The 16,446-nt window shown below is 40.5% G+C and overlaps 1 protein-coding gene across 4 annotated transcripts in view; it reads left to right on the forward strand.

Annotated features, from left to right (window-relative positions):
- NRXN3 (neurexin 3) overlaps positions 1-16,446 on the forward strand; it is a 914,575-nt gene that overhangs the window by 271,922 nt on the left and 626,207 nt on the right. For all 4 annotated transcript variants that reach the window (XM_041471885.1, XM_041471888.1, XM_041471886.1 and 1 more), the window contains one exon: positions 14,680-14,883. In XM_041471885.1, the coding sequence (XP_041327819.1) occupies positions 14,680-14,883 (204 nt within the window). The remainder of the gene's footprint in view (positions 1-14,679; positions 14,884-16,446) is intronic.

Here is a 16,446-nt window from a genome sequence, read left to right on the forward strand (position 1 = left end):
GGGAGGAGCCACACTGCTGTCCCTTGAAAAAAACACATAACAAGTACTTCTCAGCACTAGTGGCACAGGTGAGGAGACAATTACTGCCTCCGTCACCATCTAATGGTCTCAAGCAGCCCTGACATCCTCCCTTCACTGTGCCTCCAGAGTGTCTGAGCAAGTGCACCAGTCCCTGGGACCCATGGCCTCTGCATCCCCATCGGCTGCTCACTTGATTTGCTAAGTTCCTACTAGCAACCCTTTTAGGGAAAAGCTGGACACTGTGTTTGTCTTCAAACAGACTTGAAACACATACTGAAGTGTATTAACTCCTTGATACACACAGCTTTTCCACCCTCTGGGCTTCCCCCATACCGTTGCAGGTCTCCAGGAACCCTTAGGAGAAAGCAGAGCATGATGTTCACTACAGATGTTGTACTGAACTTTCAGGATCACGATTAAGCCCCAGTGATTCACTTTATATTGAAAATACAATGTCTCTCTTTCTGCTAAGAGGCCACATGCCTGCTTTTGTGAGTGAAGAGCTTAACATCCCTTTTCTCCAGTGATATGGGGAATGATGGCTCATGTATTAAGCTCTGAGATTCTAAACTCTTGAATGACTTGAAGAGAGAGTTTTATGAAGGAACCATTTTTTCTGTATGTATTCTAGTTACTTGTCTTTCATCACAAGTCTGACAGTTTCACTGGTCCTCACTTGCACATTAAAAGGGGGAGCAAATTGAGCTGTCTTTGGTGATAGTATGGAATTAGATGTCAATAACCTGTCAGAAGTGGATGCCAAATGTGTCTGTGCCTGACATACAGTATCTTCAATACAAGGGTTCATTGGGTTCTTTTTTTCCCTTAGTGACATCCTTTTAATATATTTGGCTTACTTTGTAATGATTGCTTAAGTGAGAATTTAAAACGTGTTTTTGAAGAGAGGTAAATGACATTCTTTCCTACCTTCAGATCAAATAAGGGAAATCACAAAGTGACTTGTTGAATAGATCTCAGGAGTCCTAATTTTTGTCCTTCTGCTTTAGTTATTAGACCATGTTGGATGGGGCTCTGAGCAACCTGATCTAGTGGAAGATGTCCCTCCCCATGGTACAGGGTTGGAACTAGATGATCTTTAAAGTCTCTTCCAAACCATTCTATGATTCTACAATTATTAGGGGATCAGTGGAAGCATAATAAAGAGGTATGATTAATTATAGTTTAAGCAAAGTGGAAAAGCAAATACTGACCTGTCTGACCTAGCTTCCTTTGGTTTAGGTGCATAGCAATGCCAAAAATTCTGCCCATACCTGAGTCACCAGGAAAGTGATTTGGAACCTGTATCACCAGATCATGAGGTAAATGATAGATGACTGGCAGTGATTTGGTTCTGGAATAGCTGAAATGTCCAGTAGATCTATAACGCTGGAGTGATTTAGATGGTTTAATTCAGCATTTCTGCATGTGTTCAATGTTGGTAGGTTTTTCATCAGAAATTAAGATGACATTATCAGTCCTCAAAAGATCCAAGCCTGAACTTTGGCATTATTATATTCTTCGTTGTGCAATCTCTTATCTGTGGCACAAAACTGGAAATCAAATCTGGCAGTTTGAGTTAGTAATCACAGCCCTGATGAAAATGTGTTTTGTCACTTAAAACATACACTTGCTTCACCAGCAGCTAGTGCTGGAGGAAGCAGCATATAATTAAATGTTGCTGAAAAAGGTGATTGTCAATCTGAGTCCAAGAGCTGCAGGTCAAAGCAGGATTTCCTTGTGTGCTTTTATTTCCTTGTGTGTCTGCTTCCAAGTTACAGGTTCACCATTAGATGGCAGTTTTAACACCATAGTTCACAGAATCGTAGAATATCCTGAGCTGTAAGGGATCCACAAGGATCATCAATTCTAACACCTAGCCCTGCTAAGGATACCCCCAAAAATCATCCTGTGTGTCTGAGAGTATTGTCCAAATATCTCTTGAGTTCTGGTTGCTCAATGCTTGACTTTTTTTAGGAGAGTGAGGGCTTTGCCTGTCTTCCTTTGGTTATGTATTTTTCTGCTGTATTCCTCCCTTTGTGGAATTCGGTCTGGCCAGCACAGGAGGATTATGAGGAGTGTAAAGAAGTGATATGCTGTGTTAGGCCAAGTGCTGTAGGTGTAGCTGTGTCTTCCCCAGGGTGCAATGTGGCTCAATACAACCCTTGTTGCTTTGATATTCTGCAGAATCTTGTTCTGACTTGATAAAATTGCTGTTAAGAATGAGTCAGCCCTTAACTGTCATTGAAGATTATGGTATTGTGTATTTAGAAGCACTGTGCATATTCTCATTTGTTGTGTTCTAAAGCTGGGTCGAAATTGAAAGAACAACAGGTTTGAAAAATATAGATAAAATTTATTTCACTTTACAGGAAGTAGTTTTCTGATGTGCTTTGTGTATTTCCTGGTGCAGGTAGCTTGCTGTTTTTCATGTTCTTTTTAGTGGCAGTAACAGGAGAAAGAAAAATATGAAAGATATGAAAAAAAGAAATACCATATTCTAATGCCAAGAGCAGTAGGAGGGGGAAATGTAACAGGTGAAGTACATACAGCTAGTTGGGTTTAGATTATTTTTTGCAATGTACTCAATTCAATTTTAAACCAATAGTGTCCCAATAGGCAACTGTTACAGTCAGGCTCAAACAGAGCCTGTTACAAAATGATTTTTGTCTAAATGATTTCTGAAATTGTACAGGATCCTTTAGAATGTAGAAACTCTCACACTGAGTTCTTCTGTTTCCTTATATTGGCTTTAATTCAGCTTTACATCCCTTGTGGGAAGGCTTCTGAATGGCGTCCCAAATATTTTTCAAATTGGATGCCATCTGGGACACCAAGGCTTTATACCAGTTTCACAGGAGGTTCCACAATCATGCTTCAGCCACAGGTAACAGCTGTTGGCTCCCCCTCCCACTCTGTCCTTGTGGAACTCGGAGTGCTTGTTGTCTCCTGGGCTGGACTGTGTGACTCCTCTAAATGCGGGCAGATGTGAGGAGCACATCCGTGTGGCTGTTCCTAACTCCTGCTTGCCTGGGCAGCAGCCAGACTCTTCTCCCTGCAACTGAAGGCTGTGTTTGTGGAATTGCAGCCCAGCTTTCTCAACCCCTTCCAGCGGATACAGAAACAGTAGGGGTGCAGATTGCAGACAGCCCAAGAGTAGGAGCTAGCAACAAAAAGTTGAAAAACTGAAAGAATGCCTTCAGATGTAACTACTTTTTTTTTTTTTTTCTTTTCCCCCAATTTTAATTAGTAATGATTAATGGCTTTTATCTCTGTTGAGAAATATCATTTGAGAGTAGGAAATGTCAGACACTCTCCCCCACCACTTTTTTTGTCCTTGAATAATGAGGGAAGAGAAAATTTTCACCCTTGAAGTAAACACAATTTGCTGGTGTAACCAGTTCTGGTCAGGCTTTCTCAGAGCCTGGAAAACCTCATGATGGATTTGCCACAGCTTTTATGCAAAGTTAATCTGATAGCCACGCTCCCATCTGCTTATACCATGCTGTGTTAAATTGTGTTGGACTCTGTTCTAATAATCTCTTCCTCTGATACACTTTGGAGATTTGGCCAAATAATACATGTGAAAGCATTCTCCAGTCTTCCAAACATCTATCTGAAATGGCCATCCCCCAAATTTACCTTGGCTTCCATCTTTGTTCTGATTATTTTCCTTCTCTTTGTTACCTAGGTAACTCTTACTAGGTACCTATTTCATATTCATATCAACAAGAGCTAATTGCTGTAAAAGTATTGTGCATCTAATATCCTTTATGGGTAATTTTCAGCAAATAGGTAGTGATTAACTGCCCTGACCTTACATGTGATCCCAGTTATCTAAATGGGATGGGTTTTGCAATTTAGTCTCCTAGTTCCATCTCTTGTGCACTTAGGGTCCTGGGAGATGTTTTAGGTGAAAGCAAACTGTTTTTCCACTGTACAGAGTGTTAAGAATGTGGCTGTTGATGTTTTTATCAAACACCTATGTTTTTATTACGATTCAGAATCCATTCTTAGAAATTGCACTTTCTGTCTGCCACCCAGATTAGCAAATATGTCATATTTGTGAGGGGTAGCTTTATTCCTCTCTTTGTCCCAGACTTCCTCAGGGCACAGGCAGCCCTGCAGGTCATTCTAAACAGTGATTTTTGGATGTGGAAAATGCGGTTTTAGTTGAGATTACAAAATTCCTATTTTTCTCTGTCTTAGGAATTTCTGAATTCTGGTCTTTAGGAAAAAGTGATTGATGTTTGAATTTATCACCCCACCCTCGTGACAGAGATATCAACTGTACCATTCCTAATGCTTTTCTGAACAGTACAGGGACTAACAGTGATGTGGGTGGGGGACAAATTATTCCTGCTATTGCTGTGTGAGTATTTCAGGCTCTCAGTCTGATAAACAGATTGTTCAAAAACGTAGAGAACCTGGGAAGACCACAGTGAAGTGAAGCTTTTTATTACCTGCCCACTCATGGCAGAGTTCCTTCCCAGGAAGTTCATTCTGCAGGTGTGTTGCCTAGCCCTGAGTGAACTTGTTTGGAAAGTGATGTCAATCAGGAGGTGCAGTCACTGATAAACAGACATGGAATTTTACATTTGAGGCAGTTTAGAGGTCTGAGGGGACCCTCTTCCCTAACAGGCTATGTTTAATCTACTGCTAGCAATCCAGAGAGTAAATGTCCCTCTGGACTGTATTATAGTGGACAGAAGTGCTTTAGACAGGATTACTAGCCAGTTATTCACCATTAAAGCTCTGCTAACATGGAGTTTTTCATTATATCTAGTATAAAGAGAACAATACAGAATGTGGGTACATTCTTACATCTTATCTGTAATGGATGCGTCTCGAAATGGGGTGACAACGTGACAGCTTTCCAGCTTCAGTTAGGAGCAGGAGAGATCCAGGCATTTCAGTAAAGCCATAGCCACCATAGAAAGTGATCTGAAAATCTTCTGCACATAAATGACATTTTCAGTCTAAGACACCTGGTGATTTCAAGATTTGATCAGTCTTGTTTTGAACAAGAATAGTCCAGGCGTCACCAGCTCAGTAAGTCCATGATGGAAGCAGCTGAAGAAAATCCAGTTTTGCTTGAATGTGACATCAGGCTGGTGCTTTTGGAGTATGATGCTCTTCATTGCATTCTGACTGCCACCCTGAATTTCAAAGAGAATAAAATGGGCTGTACAATGGTGAATTTGAAAGTTTCAGGGTCACAGCTGCTGTCATAATTTATACATCTTCAGTTCTTTTGACTGGAGAATCCTATAAGTTGTCAACGCTGACTAAATCTTCACAGCTTCAACATGAAGCAGGCTTTATTATCATTTACAATTCCCATCAAGATCACTGGAAGCTCTTTAAACTCAAAGAAGAAAAAAAAAAATCCATGGAACTCTCTTGTCCAGGAACCCAAATCTTTGAGTTTTGAACCGGGTTTGTACTGGCTGCTGTTATTTGTAAATGCATTTAATGAATGCCACTTTCTGCAGTTGGACCAGTACACAGTCCTGCACTGTAGATCCTGCACTACAGCCTTTGGCATTTTAGATAGGCTTGTAGGAATTTAATAACTGTGTGATAATTATAACCAGTGTTAAGGACTATGAATTTCTAACTGGATCCTTACCAAAAGATACTGGTTTTGTAAGACAGAAACTGCACTTGGTCATTTCTGGAGTCAGAGAAGGACAGCTCATGGACATTTCTGTAGTTGTCCAAACACTGAAATTCTGTGTAATTTGGGTCATCATTAAACACCTTACATATCCTTGCCAATTCTTTTTTTATTCTTTTTTTTTTTTTTTAATTTGAAATCCCTTTTATTTTCAAAACATTTATCTACAAGTACTGGAGTTGTAAAGTGGAATTTGGTCTGGAATACAATCATGTTTTCAAAAGGCAGTGTCACTTGAAAGTAGAACTCAATTTCTTTTATCTGCTAGTGAATTTTACATGCATGAACATGTACATCTAGCTTCAGCCTTCATGATCCTGGCAATATCAACTGCCATTTCATGCCAGCTGCTGGTTTCTGCTTCTCTCTGCCTTTTTGTCATGGTTCCAATAATTGAACAGCGGTTGCAATTAGCCGGGTGAACAGATCTGGCTGTTGCATCTCTGCTGATGACTTCATTAGGAATGGACAGTCTGTGGGATGCCTGGAAATCAGTGTCACCATTTCAGCACTGTCTGTGCTGCACTGCCTGAGTGTTGCTGTCAGATGGGGACCACTCTCGGATTAGTGGTTTTGAGAATGTTTTTAGGAAAGACAGCAGATCTGTGACAGGAGAAGAAAGGGCTCTGAAAGAACCTTCCTCTAGATGCTAGAATCATAAACTCAGCTTTATCTTGTATTTTCAGCTTGGAAGTTGTAGCCTGAAACCCCAAATTACATATTATCCTCTATTTTTCCACAGCATGTATTACTGTTGTTACCCTCCTTATTGCTATCTGCTCTGTTGTATTGGGCTTCCCTTCAAAGATGACCTGTTTTCCATCCTTTGGAAGTGTTGTGACATTCTTGTTTCTGTGAAGCTGCCTGCCTTATGTGAGTTTAATAAATAGTTACCTAGTTCCTCTGCTTACTTATTTTCAGCACGTCAGTGTCTCACTTCTGGCCCTTCCTAAATCATGATTGGCTGGAAGAATTTTGCTATTTCAAAACCAGTATGACATGGACAAGTTTGACCTATAGTTATTAGACCAATGTTTTCCATTTGCTCCCTGTTCTGTTGAAGTACTTCTTCCGGGAATTTACAAAGTTTAGGGACTTGGGGCTGTCAGATGAGGAAAAGTAAGGAAATGAAATTGAGGGTTGTCTAATGCTGTGAGCCTTTCTTAAATCAACAGCCAGAGGCAATAGTAGTAAGTATTTCTTTGCCATATTAGAAAAAACAGAACAGAGAAGAGGTTGTTTATGGATTTTAAAAAGGTTATGAATGTAGTTTACATTACAGCCTTGCTTTTCAAGAATGATCTGATGATCACAGAATAAAAGAATCATCAAGGTTGAAAGAGACCTTCAAGATCATCTAGTCCAACTGTCAACCCAGCAGCACCATAATCACCCTAAGCCATATTCCCAGGTGCCTTTTCCAGATGCCTCTTGAACACTTCCAGGGATGGTGACTCTGGAACCCTTTTCCATCTCAAATCAGTAGCAATTTGCAGGTGTAAGGTGATGTTTGTGAAAAGGTGCAATATCCAATGAAATCAGGGCATTCTGGCACTTGGCATTGAATAGTCGTGGTTGAAAGAGATCCCTGGAAGTTGTTGTCTCCACCACCTGCTTCAACTGAGACTAACTTGAAGACTGGGATTTCTGCAGCGGTTCTGTTGCAGTGTGAGGCAATCCTCATTGTCTATTTTTTTCCTTACAATTTTCTTTATTTTCCCTTGCTACAAATTGTGTCTGCTGCCTCTTTTTTTTCACTTTACGCTGAGGAAAACCAAACATTTTTGCTGTAATCTCCCTTTTTCAGTGCACATTATTCATCAGGTAGTATCAAATGCTTCCTGTAGCTTGACATGAAGCGGACTCAAAGATGTTTGAACTAAACAGAAGTTACATCACTTTCTAAAGTGCCACCCATTTAATGCAAACTCTCAAACTATCCTCTTAGTATCATGTTTCCCCATTATGCTCCTTTACATTGAGGAGCAATTTTTCTTCTACCCTCAGCCTTCTTGCCAGTGATTTCTTCCCAAATAGTTGTACACAGCTCTGTAAATGTTAGAGTGACATTTGGAGTAGATTTGAAAAGCACATGTGCTCCTTCTTGGTTCTCCTGAGTCTCTGCCAAGCTTCAGTATGGCAATATAACCTCACTCCTCACCTCCCAGGGCTAGCAATAACATTTACAAGCTACAGTTTCCTCTGTCTGCAAATATTTCCACTGTGGTACTCAGTGCTCTTACAGCTCCTCCCTAGGCCAGTTCTTCATGATTGCAGCCCAGAGAAAGGAGAAACAAAGTTTATTTGCCTTTCATTGTGGAGTATAGGAAACTATTTTTTTAGTAACTCCCCACCCGACAACACCCCTTGATTAATTCATACTCTTTTGTGTGTGGTGATAACAGGAGTGTAGGAAGGGCATACCAAGCCTGATGCTGACTGAAACTGGTACATACCATGTTGGTTAACCTGGGGAATTGGAGAGTTGATTAAATACAGAAGTTAAGCAAATCTAGAATCCAGATGACAAATGTTAGAGAAGTTTATTAATGGAGAGAGATGTCCCTAATACGTCCTCCCTAGGTCAGTTGAAAATTTGGAACGTCTCCATTTGAAGCTTTTGTTGTAGACAGGCAGAAATGTGGGATTTTACCTTACAATAGTAGAAGCCTCACAGTTTTAACTATTTCCTTGAAATTTAGTCCACTTTAAGGTGAAAATTCTCGGGACAGCTTTACAGGATTTTGGTATAATATTGAAGCAGAAGAGCGGGGCGTTAATTTTCGACTCAGAAAAGGATAGTGGTGCTGTTCTAAAAAGTAAAATCTAAAAAGAATTCTAAAAAGAATTACTTTTATTCATAACCAAGGTTATTTCAAAGTCTAAACTCTGTGACTCAAGATTTTTTTTTTTTTTTTTGTCTGAAGGACATTATAGTATATGCACTGTGTGCTTAGGTCTCTTTGTTTGCCTTCTTTACCTATTTTTTTAGGTCTTTAATTTTGTGGATACTTAGTCAATATTATCTGCAGGCTTTGGTTATGTGCTTGGGAAGACTTCAAAGGGGTAGAAGGTACTGGAACAGGGGGAGACAGTGGTATGGAAAGAAAATTGGTGAATAGAGTGTTTATTTCTTCTGACTTTCTAGATAAATAAGTAGATATGGTTTGCACTTCAGGTTTCTTCAGGAATTTTCAGGCCCAGAAATTAAATGTTTTAATTAATGTTATGAAATAAAATTTGCAAGGTTTTGAAAAAATTTGTTTGGTGAAGAATATTCATCTGGATGTCATCTGGCCTGTGTAAAGATCTGCTAGCAATTTTTGTCTATAGCAGAGGCCTTATAAGTGACAATTCTTACTACTGCTTCACCAGTATTCTTGCATCCCTGAAAATGTGATGAATGCCTCGGAGCTTGCTCTATTATGTCTCCCATTTGCTGTTCATTTGGAACTATTTTGTGCACAGTGCAGTGATAAGGATGTCTTATGTAATTACTCTAAGTGCTTGTTTGGTCTTAACTAACATATGCTATTCAAACTGGAAAATTTGAATTTAAGAAAATAGTATATACAACAGAAAGAAGCCAGAGATCAGAAGCCGGAGCAGCAGGTTTTAGAAAATAAAAGCTAGGAGTAGCTGAGTAGAAAGGAGTTTACTTAGTCTAAAATAGAGTGAGGGAGCTGGAATAATGATATACTGAGTTTCAGCATAGGAAGATCCTTTTGTAAAGCAGCCATAAACCCACTTGGGAATGGAGAAGGAATGTGTCGTCTTAATTTGAAACAAAGAAAAACTTGGATTGATGTTGAAAAAATACTTTTGTCTTTCAGAGAGATTAAGTACCAGCAAAACCAGTCTGGTTTCTTTATTTTCTGTAGCTGTATGTGTCCAAGATTTTTACTGTTTTATCTTCGTGAGTTTCCACTGGATAACAACTCACAATAATGCTATTGACATCTTATCAGTTTGAAATCTCTAAAGCAGAATAGCTTTGTTCTTACTAGCACAGTAAACCCTATCAGTGGCTTATTAGTGATATTTATTTTTTGCATGGTATTTTGCTAGGCTAATGAATCCCATTTTTATTTCTAATGTAGTGCTTCAGTTTAGGCAGGTTTTTAAAGATGGTTTTGTGTTCTCTGTTATTGTCCCTCTCAGTGCTAGTGAATTACATTTGCATTCCTTCAAATTGCTCTTTCCTGTTTGGTGGGCTAAGTTTAAGATCAAGTCCGATGACAATGAGATGGGAGACATCCTGGGGAAACTCAGTTTACTGCAGAAGGTGTCATAGCACATTTAGCACATGGACTTTTCTTATGGGTCAACGAAAAGCAGTCTCAGAGCACAGGACCACCCGGCACCCCCAGCCCTGCTCACAGCCCAGGACCCCATGGCAGCCCCCCTGGCCATCAGCCCCCACCCGGTGATGCTGTGGCAGGGCTGGTCCCCAGGTCCCACAGTGTGCCAGCCCTGGATGTGCCCCTTGTTCAGCCCTGTCACTGTGGCCCTGCCTGGCAGTCGCCCTGAACCCTGGCCAGCAGACTGACTTCCTGGCCTGAGCATGGACCTGCCTCATCACCATTAGGTTTCCTGGCTCTTGGTTGGACCTGGCCCCCATTTGCACATCTGTCCCTCTTGCCTTCCTGTGTGTGTGGGACAGCCCTGGGCAGCAAGGCACTGGCACAGGGAGCTCCACAGCTTCTGGCACCCCTCCTGCTGGATGATGTGCAAGGTCCTAACCGCTTGTGAGCACTTAAAGTTCCTATCATATCTTTTCCACCAAGACAGGAGCACTTTCTCCTGGATTGTCATCAGATTTAGTCTGACTGATTACATTCAGGCTTCCCAAATTACTTGTCAGGCTTCTTTTGTTGAAACTCATCTGTATGGAATCCACTCAGACAGGAAAGAGGATTTATTGCTCCTTTTCAAAAAAAATTGTTTTGTTTTAAAGTGTAATTTTGTTTTCAGAAAATCTATTTTTTATGTGGTGCCATGTGTCTGGTAGTGGATATGTGAGGGCAGGAGGTGAGCTGTGCAATCAATGCCTGCAGGAGAGGGTTTGGTTTGTGAATACAAAGCTTAGGCACTTCAGGGATATTTGAATTCGCAAGAATGTGGACATCTTTGGTGTAAGTGTTTTGGTCTTGCAAATGTAGCTGTGAAAAATGTCCTGTGCCCTGAACTCCTGTCACTGGGGACTCGAACTTTCATGAAGTGTGAATATTTTTAGTTCTTTTTGCACTGTTACCTTTCTGAAAATTTCAGTAAGGAGCTACACTGTATTGTAGTCTGGGAGGCATAGGAAAAGGACCACAGGGAAGAACAGGAGACTACAGAAAAATTAAAAGAGAGGAGAAAGAAAAGAGGTGAGGAATGGAGATTAATACAGGAGAGTGGTTCAAAAGCAGGAGAAAAAGCATGAAGAGGTCTTGAATAATTTTCTGTCTGGATGCTAAGAATATGTGCCTGTTCCATCTCCCTAGGAGGTTTATGCAGAGCCTTGTGTGGAAGCAGCAATGAATTGCTCCTTTGGATGCTAAGTGTAAAATTAAAACTGGCAGGGTCTGAGAGCACAAAACTGGGAAGCTAATTGCTCCTAATAACATACTGATTTTCACAGATTTCTGGCATTATGTCAGAGCAGTTTTGAACCAGCACCTGGTTTCTTCCTCTTCCCATCTCCAAGCTAATGGCAATGAAGCTTCTGGCGCTGGGATCACAAATAAATGCCACACAGTGTTTTTGTCTGCACAAATCTGTGGGGGTCTCAAACATGATTTCATGTGTTGCTCCTATGCATCCAATATAATAGCTACCCTAAAAGTAGAAGGGTGGCAGAAATGTGCATGTATTCTAAACTTGGATAACTGTGCTGCTGCCTGTATTTATGGTGCTGAACAAAGCATTGCAGTCCCATTGCTGCAGGTGGCTGAGGACAATTGAATGGATGCCTGTATTCAGGCAGAAGTTGCCAGCACAGGTGTCTGGGGGGCTGAGGTCATGCACTTGTTGCCAGGTTACACTCAACCCTGAGCAGATTTGCTGCATGTTTTGCTCAGCTGTAACATGCTTTTCTCAAGCTTTGAGGACTGACTGTCAGGAAAAGGAAATAGATTTTCCTTGTAAGACTGCTACTAGGCAACACCCTCCTCTGAAGGGGTATTTTCATAGCTGGAGGGAATGTTCTGCTTGCAAGATAAGCTGAGAGGCTCTCAGATACTCCAGACTGTGAAGGCTTGCAAAGTGAGAATTAAATGTTGTCATTTTTGGAACACATCAAGTGCATAGGGCAAACACAAGAACAGACCATTGTCTCCTGGGGTTGTGTGGAGCCTCTTTCAACTGTTTTTAGATATTTAATTTTATCTGCTTAATTGTTACGAGGTTTCATCACATTGTGTTTGTAGCAGAGTGGCTGGAGAAGGGACATTAATACCTGATTTAGGCTACTGTGGGATGTGAGCTGAAACACTGTCCAGATTTGATGTCATCTTCAGCAATTTTGAGTATTCAGTTCTTCCTTACATAAGTATAATAGTAAGGATTGGGATTTCTAGTCTAAGGACAGTAATTATCTGGCAATGGGATCAGTAAAGCTGAAGGATGCAAGTTCTTACTGAAGGGAAGAGACTCATTATTACCATGCTTTTAGTTTGTTTTAGTCACTGCAGAAAAACTCATGTTTTCAAAGCACCTAATGCATGGTACTGTGGAGAGGGGAGCAGCAAAGCTGAGACACTTGTGTCAGCTACTCCCACTCATAGTCCCGATATCCTCCAGCCCCCTTCTCCCAGCTGTTCATGTGCTAGGGCCAGCAACTGTTTCATGCAAGGCACATCTGAGCTGAAGGCGTCAAAAGAGCCATTTCATGCTTGACTGCATTTTCTAATACAATCTGCAGAGAGAGAGAGGAAAGAGAGCAAGAAAGGTTTGTGTGTACATAGGCATTGCCTTTGAGTGTATGTATAATATACAGTACATTTAGTTCCAGCTTGCAGCTGTAGGTGGCAAGTGAGAGGTGCAGACGTGAGGGGGAAGAGAATTGCACTTTGAAAAGCAGAAACTATTCTTCCACCTTGAAAAAGAAGCTTTCTTTCCTCCTCTGTTTCTTGACCAAATGAAGATGTGGGACCCCAGGAGAGTGCTGGCAGCTGGTACCAGAGATGTGTGTAATGTAATGGCTGAGTGGGTGATGTGTGTGGAAAGCTTTCTGTGTACAGACCATGACAGCGTGTGGTGAGTGCAGCTAAGAAAACTGATGAGTAGGGATGTTGTTCGTCTTAATGGTGCTCCTAGAAAAGTTTTCTTAATATGTTTGTGTGTCCTGTGACTGCAGATGTGCTGTATACCAGCTATTAGTGTGTGTGTTGCTGTACCAGCACAACTGTAGGCATCCCTACTAAATGTTTTGGAACCATATATGTGTCATTTTATCAGCTTAATATTTATATATTTATTTATCACCTCGTTTGCATATTTATTGCATTGCATTAACAGTTCTCTTACTGGCCATTTTGGAGCTTGCCATGAGTATTTTACGGCATGGACATTGGGCTGTTCCTCAGTTTCCCACCCATTTACCCTACTGTAGCATCTGACATTCAGACATTGAGAGGATGTAAGGTTCGGCTCTGCCAAGATTGCTGTTTCCTGGTGGAAGTTCTGCTCTCATTGGATGGGAAAAATGGGACTAAGGAGAACATCAAATTCATAGGAGAACATCAAACATTCCAAATACATGTTTTGCAGTTGGTTAAATTAGATGTGCTGGGTAGTGAGGTGGTGGTGCCTGGAGAGAATCCCACTCATCATTTGAGAAAACTTCAGGTCAGCTGAACTGGATGAGGTACTGGTAAGAGAGCTTTAGAGCAATCCATGTTTTCATGTTAGGGAGCTGAACCAGTCTATTTTTTTTAAACTCTGGGATTTTGATATGTAGTTTTATGGTAGAAGCCCTATATGGAGCAATCTGTACAGCTCTGCCTTTGAAAGGGGTTGACTGTGGGGAATAGAAACTCTCTGATTCATGTATTAATATATTTATGTAGATTAGTAAAGTTTGCAGATAAAAATGCTTTTGAGCATATTCCGTGAAGAAACAATGATTGCCATGCTGTAGTGCTTGCTGCAGTTCTAACACAAGACTTTAATTCTACTCCTAGAGGAGAATATCACTTTTTGCAGGCAAGACCCTGAACAAATAGAGAATGCTAAATTTAACTCTTTTCCTCAGCTGAAATTCCAATTTTCTTTGACATCTTCAGAGATGATAGAAAAATATAACTTTTCTTCACTTCTTTCCCCTCCTACTGGCATTCATTGTGCCTCTATCTTCTAACACTTTTCCTGCATTTGAATGGCACTTGCAATGGAGTTTGGTTTGTTCCTTTCTTCATTTGCATTGGTTGTGTCAGCAGAGCTCTACTAACACTGGTTGTTAGTAAGTAGTGGAAAAATATAAAATCAAAAAATGGAACAAATCTGATTTAGAAGAGGGCTATTAGGAAATTCACTTTATACAGTTGTTTGTCTTTAAAGTGATATCAATGAAATGAAATTCCTCTCTAAATAAGCAACAGCAAGAGTACCAGAAATTAGAACTCTAGTCGCTCTAGTCATTACTGCTAGTCCTGGGAAGGCTGGACTTCAGTGCACTGGAGGAGATGTGGAAAACCAAGCCTTTGCTAGCTTATAATAATCACAAAGGGGCTCTGTCCTAACATGCTTGAACTTGGGAATTATGTGTCCATGGGTACTGCTGTGACCAGTTGCAGTGAACACCATGTCTTTCTTTGCTGCTCACTTTTGCCCCACAGGGTTTCTGTGTGCAGTTAAATGTTGCATTTTTCCCCAGTTACATACCCTTCTGTGGGAAGTGCTATGGATTCTGTAAGCACAGTGCTCTGTGGTAGGTGTGAGTGCTCTTCAGTGGTGTAACTTCTCATTTTTTGCAATTGTTTGCTGATTCCTTGCAGAGGCCTCTATCTTGAGCTATGATGGCAGCATGTACATGAAGGTCATCATGCCCATGGTTATGCACACAGAAGCAGAAGATGTGTCCTTCCGTTTCATGTCCCAGCGTGCTTACGGGCTGTTGATGGCAACCACCTCCCGAGACTCTGCTGACACCCTGCGCCTGGAGCTGGATGGAGGCCGCGTCAAACTTATGGTCAATTTAGGTATCGTATAAACACCTTCCACTGCCCTCTTCACTATTAGTTTGGGCTTGTGATTAGTGGTTTTTTTTTTTAATGATTTCATTTATTTTCTGTTGGTTTGATTGGATTGGATTAATTTCTAAAATAACTGCTGAAACTTTTATAATTATATTCTCTTGCGGAGAGAAATTCTCTTCTGCATTGCTGCATGAAGATTTGCTGTCAGTTCTTCGTTATGGACAGTGTTGGTTTTTAAGTCTTTAAGTTTTTAAGTTTCCTTTCTTGGTCTGGGACTGGTGAGCTCTGTGTGAAACATGCTACTTGGTCCATCTTTTGATCAGTTACATCCCTCATTCATCCAGCATCACTCAAAACAGTCAAAGGCAAACATGGAAAGGAAACAAAATGGATATGGTGGCAAGCAGAAGTCCTGTGAACCCCCTGCCCTTTGCATAATTTGGCAGCAATTGATACAGCTTGCCATATTTTATATATCTAATAAAAAAGGCTGGTTTTTTTGTTGTGTCTTTATAAAAAGAAATTAACATAAATAAAAGTGCATCCCCCCTATCCCAAATGGCTGTGTTCTGTCTCCTTAGAATTGCTCTTTCCCAGAAAATAATTAAAGAAGACAATTAGAAACAAGTCCAACAATACAAAAGCAATTGGGAGTGAATGTGCTATTAGATTAGTCTCAATTAATTTTCTTGCCATTCTCTAGGTATTCTACAGAATGACAGATTTTTAAAGAATGTAAATACATGAGTTGAAGCTTTCTTTCACTTTCCAGTGATGCAGCTTGTTGCTTCATGTAAATTCAGGAATATAAACAAAAAGAGGTTCTGCCTCAAAGAGGTAAAACTAACATAATAGTGCAAAATCTTATACCTCTTCGTGTGTAGGTTATTTTATATGAAGGTTTGTGTATGGTCTGTGAAAACTTCTGTCAGCTTTTAAAGTTCTAAGGCCCACTAGAACAAGTTGCACATTTTTTGAGCTAATAGTATCACCATCTTCAGAGCCCTACTGTGGCTACCAGGAGCAAACAATGTAGCAGCTTTGTATGTAAAATATGCTGTCCTCTGGAACTAGCTTGCTTTTTAAATTTGCATCTAGTGGTTTTTCTTTTGGCTTTGAAATTGTGACACAGACCCTATTATTTACTTTTTGAATAACAAAGTGAAGAAGATGCGTCAAACAAGTTCATATTTCTTAAAAGAAAGGTGCATCTAAAAGTCTATAGAGTCTCTTGCCTTCTAGTAAATAAAAGCTAAACACCAACCAAAAAACCCCCATATATTTGCATATTTGCTCTGCTTAGTTTGACTCAAGAAGCATAAAACTCCGTTGAGTCTGTAGCTGCATAAGAGCACTTGCTGTGCTAGCCAGACTGGCCTATAGCACAGATAGGATAGATGAACCTCAGCTGTGTCAGTAACTCCAAATAAAGAGAAGCAGCCCTTTGATGATAGCCATCTCTGCCTATATTAACTCTAAGTGAAGGAAAATTTCATACATTTGCAGGGTTTCTCTGGCGAACAGCTCAAAAGAACTGCTGTTGAGCCTCCTTACATGTAAAATGAG

Source organism: Pyrgilauda ruficollis, unplaced genomic scaffold (genome assembly GCF_017590135.1).
Source record: "Pyrgilauda ruficollis isolate IOZ18807 unplaced genomic scaffold, ASM1759013v1 scaffold28, whole genome shotgun sequence".
In the NCBI taxonomy this organism is placed as follows: domain Eukaryota; kingdom Metazoa; phylum Chordata; class Aves; order Passeriformes; family Passeridae; genus Pyrgilauda; species Pyrgilauda ruficollis.